The following is a 5,296-nucleotide window of genomic DNA, read 5'->3' as shown; positions in this document are numbered from 1 at the left end:
CTGTGTCAGTGTGACCATTAATAGCCAACCTGTGACCATTAACAACCAACTTTGGTCTCACTTCCCAAGACCAGTGTCAGTGTGACTATTAACAACCAACTTTGGTCTCGTTTCTCAAGACAGTGTCAGTGTGACTATTAACAACCCAACTTTGGTCTCACTTCCAAAGACCATTGTCAGTGTTACCATTAACAGCCAACTTTGCACAACCAACTTTGGTCTCGTTTCTCAAGACAGTGTCAGTGTGACTATTAACAACCAACTTTGGTCTCACTTCCAAAGACCAGTGTCAGTGTTACCATTAACAGCCAACTTTGGTCTCACTTCTCAAGATGACTGTGTCAGTGTGACCATTAACAACCAACTTTGGTCTCACTTCTCAAGACAGTGTCAGTGTTACCATTAACAGCCAACTTGGGTCTCACTTCTCAAAGTCATTGTGTCAGTGTGACCATTAACAACCAACTTGGGTCTCACTTCTCAAAGTCATTGTGTCAGTGTGACCATTAACAACCAACTTTGGTCTCACTTCTCAAAGTCATTGTGTCAGTGTGACCATTAACAACCAACTTTGGTCTCACTTCTCAAAGTCATTGTGTCAGTGTGACCATTAACAACCAACTTTGGTCTCACTTCTCAAAGTCATTGTGTCAGTGTGACCATTAACAACCAACTTTGGTCTCACTTCTCAAAGTCATTGTGTCAGTGTGACCATTAACAACCAACTTTGGTCTCACTTCTCAAAGTCATTGTGTCAGTGTGACCATTAATAGCCAAAAGTGTGACTGTTAACAACCAACTTTGGTCTCAGTTCTCAAGGCCAGTGTCAGTGTGACCTTTAACAGCCAACTTTGGTCTCACTTCTCAAGATGATTGTGTCAGTGTGACCCACAGCAGTGTTCCCCACAGCATGGGTTGTGAACCATCTCATTTTGTACCCCTGAATTTTTTTGTGTATGTGAATCACTGAAAGTGTGTGTGTGTGTGTGTGAACAATCTTTGATAAAAAAAAACAACAACAACAAACAGAACAAAACAAAACACTCCAACAGGATGTGGTGGGAACAGAGCCATTAGCAAGACTGGAAATATCTTAAGTGGAATTTACATATTATTTTAGAATCATCACCCACATCATGTGAGGGAAGATGGAAAAGAGCCCCCCACCTCCTGAAACCTAACAGCATCCATTGCTATCACAACCCTGGCCAGGTAAGGTTACAAAATAACGACAGTCGTGTGAATACACCCGCCCTCATCGTGAACAACTAGAGTTTAAAACCAACCAAGGGTCAACAAAACAACAGGGGAAAAAGGCAAAAAAAACCCAACTCCATTCAGCAATTTAAAATCACAACGAGGAGAAAAAAAACGACCTCCATTCAGCATTTTAAAATCACAATGAGGAAAAAAACCACCTCCATTCAGCATTTTAAAATCACAACCACAATGTTCAAATGAAGTGTTTCTGCATGGAGTCTTTCACTCTCCTCAGCTGCTGCTGTTGCTGCAACGGTAGAACAAAAGGATGACATCAGTAGGCTGATTTCACACACACACACACGCACATGTATGAACAAACACAAACACTCCGTCACTCTTAACAACAACAAAAAAAAGTAAGAGAATTTGATTAAATGTAAATGTGCGTGCCTGCGACAATGGGTAAAGTGAATAATTCATGGATTGACAACTGGAAAAAAAAAGATAACCTTTCTGCTTATACCTACATGCAGTACGGTGTGCATTGGGCTCACATATGAAAGATCTAGCAGTTTCAGTGTCACCTTTTTCAGACTGATCTTTAAGAATTTTACTCCAATTTCCTGATCAAAACATCAAAAAAACCAAACCAACCAACAACAAAAAACAAAACAAAACAAAACAAAAAAAACACCAAAAAACATTACCATGTCCAAGATAACAAAACAGGGGAACATTACTACATCCAAGACAACAAAACAGGAACATTTCCATATCCCAGACAACAGAACAGGGGAACATTACCACATCTAAGACAACAAACATTACCATATCCTAGACCATGGAACAGGGAAACATTACCACATACAACAGAAACATTACAACATCCTAGACAAAACAGGGGAACATTTCCGTATCCTAGACAACAGAACAGGGGAACATTACCACATCTAAGACAACAAACATTACCATATCCTAGACCATGGAACAGGGAAACATTACCACATACAACAGAAACATTACCACATCCTAGACAAAACAGGGGAACATTTCCGTATCCTAGACAACAGAACAGGGGAACATTACCACATCTAAGACAACAAACATTACCATATCCTAGACCATGGAACAGGGGAACATTACCACATACAAGACAACAGAAACATTACCACATCCTAGACAAAACAGGAGAACATTACCATATCCTAGACAACAGAACAGGGGAACATTACCACATCTAAGACAACAGAAACATTACCATATCCTAGACCACGGAACAGGGGAACATTACCACATACAAGACAACAGAAACATTACCACATTCTAGACAACAAAACGGGGGAACATTACCACATCCTAAACAAACCAGGGGAACATTACCACATCGAAAACAACAGTGGAACATTACCACATCCCAGACAACAGGGAAACATTACCACATCCCAGACAACAGGGAAACATTACCATACCACAGACAACAGAACAGGGGAACATTACCACATCCAAGACAACAGAAACATTACCACATCCTAGACAACAAAACGGAACATTACCACGTCCAAGACAACACAACATGAGAACATTACCACATCCTAGACAACAAAACAGGGGAACATTACCATACCCAAGACAACAGAACAGGAGAACATTAACATATCCTGACAACAGAACATGGGAACATTACCACAACCAAGACAACAGAACAGGGGGACATTACCACATCCAAGACAACAAATCAGGGGAACATTACCATATCCTAGACAACAGACCAGGGGAACATTACCATACCCAAGACAACAGAACAGGAGAACATTAACATATCCTAGACAACAGAACAAGAGAACATTACCACATCCAAGACAACAAATCCTGGGAATATTACCATATCCTAGACAACAGAACAAGGGAACATTACCATATCCTAGACAACAAAACGGGGGAACATTACCACATCCAAGACAACAGATCACGGGAACATTACCACATCCAAGACAACAAATCAGGGGAACATTACCACATCCTAGACAACAAATCAGGGGACATTACCACATCCTAGACAACAAATCAGGGGAACATTACCACATCCTAGACAACAAATCAGGGGAACATTACCACATCCTAGACAACAAATCAGGGGAACATTACCACATCCTAGACAACAAATCAGGGGAACATTACCACATCCTAGACAACAAAACAGGGGAACATTACCATATCCTAGACAACAAACCAGGGGAACATTACCACATCCAAGACAACAAATCAGGGGAACATTACCACATCCTAGACAACAAATCAGGGGAACACTACCACATCCTAGACAACAAAACAGGGGAACACTACCACATCCTAGACAACAAAACAGGGAAACATTACCATATCCTAGACAACAAACCAGGGGAACATTACCACATCCAAGACAACAAAACAGGAGAACATTAACACATCCAAGACAACAGAACAGGAGAATATTACCACATCCAAGAACAGGAGAACATTACCACATCCAAGACAACAAAACAGGAGAACATTACCACATCCAAGAAAACGAATCAGGAGAACATTACCACATCCAAGACAACAGAAACATTACCACATCCAAGACAACAGAAACATTACCACATCCAAGACAACAAAACATGGGAATATTACCACACCCAAGACAACAGAACAGGGGAACATTACCGCATCCTAGACAACAAAACAGGAGAACATTACCATATCCAAGACAACAGAACAGGGGAACATTACCACATCCAAGACAACAAAACAGGAGAACATTACCATATCCGAGACAACAGAACATGGGAACATTACCACATCCAAGACAACAAATCAGGGGAACATAACCACATCCTAGACAACAAATCAGGGGAACATTACCACATCCTAGACAACAAATCAGGGGAACATTACCATATCCTAGACAACAAACCAGGGGAACATTAACATATCCTAGACGACAGAACAAGGGAACATTACCATATCCTAGACAACAAAACTGGGGAACATTACCACATCCAAGACAACAGAACAGGAGAACATTACCACATCCAAGACAACAGAACAGGGGAACATTACCACATCCAAGACAACAAAACAGGGGAACATTACCACATCCAAGACAACAGAACAGGAGAACATTACCACATCCAAGACAACAGAACAGGGGAACATTACCACATCCAAGACAACAGAAACATTACCACATCCAAGACAACAGAAACATTACAACATCCAAGACAACAGAAACATTACCACATCCAAGACAACAAAACATGGGAATATTACCACATCCAAGAAAACAGAACAGGGGAATATTACCGCATCCTAGACAACGAAACAGGAGAACATTACCATATCCAAGACAACAGAACAGGGGAATATTACCACATCCAAGACAAATCAGGGGAACATAACCACATCCTAGACAACAAAACAGTTGGAACATTACCAAATCCTATACAACAAACCAGGGAAACATTACCATATCCTAGACAACAAATATCCTAGACAACAAAACAGGAGAACATTACCATATCCAAGACAACAAAACTGGGGATATTACCATATCCAAGACAACAAAATTGGGGATATTACCATATCCTAGACAAAATAGGAGAACATTACCACATCCTCGACAAAAAAAACGGGAACATTATCACATCCAAGACAACATTACCACATCCAAGACAACAGAACAGGGTAACATTACCACATCCAAGACAACAGAACAGGGTAACATTACCACATCCAAGACAACAGAACAGGGTAACATTACCACATCCAAGACAACAGAACAGGGGAACATTACCATGTCCAGAAGTAGTTTGGTTTTCAGCTGATCCATGTCTTGCTTCATGTGCACTTCCAAGCGTTGCTTCAACAACAAAAATTGCACATTTGGTCCAAGAATTTTGATAAAAAGAAAACTAAACAAAAGGACAAAACAAAGTCTGGGGTGAGAGTTGGGGAGTCACTTAACCCTTTCTACCCCACAGTTACATGCCCACTAGAACTCCCGTGAACCAGCACTGCATGAGACTTCTTCTGCGTTCACTCGTACGCACACGAGTGGGCTTTTATGTGTATG

At 40.8% G+C, this 5,296-nt stretch overlaps 1 protein-coding gene across 1 annotated transcript in view; it reads right to left on the bottom strand.

Moving 5' to 3' along the window:
• Positions 1-1,285: 1,285 nt before the first annotated feature.
• The window catches only part of LOC143294981 (synaptonemal complex protein 3-like), a 16,285-nt gene continuing 12,274 nt past the window's right edge, over positions 1,286-5,296 (bottom strand). The window contains exons 9-10 of the mRNA XM_076606509.1: positions 5,018-5,083; positions 1,286-1,507 (exon numbers count right to left, since the gene is read on the bottom strand). Coding sequence (XP_076462624.1) covers positions 1,454-1,507; positions 5,018-5,083 — 120 coding nt within the window. The 3' untranslated portion in view covers positions 1,286-1,453. The remainder of the gene's footprint in view (positions 1,508-5,017; positions 5,084-5,296) is intronic.

This window comes from Babylonia areolata, chromosome 20, assembly GCF_041734735.1.
Source record: "Babylonia areolata isolate BAREFJ2019XMU chromosome 20, ASM4173473v1, whole genome shotgun sequence".
Lineage (NCBI taxonomy): Eukaryota > Metazoa > Mollusca > Gastropoda > Neogastropoda > Buccinidae > Babylonia > Babylonia areolata.
This window is presented reverse-complemented; position numbering and strand designations above follow the sequence as displayed.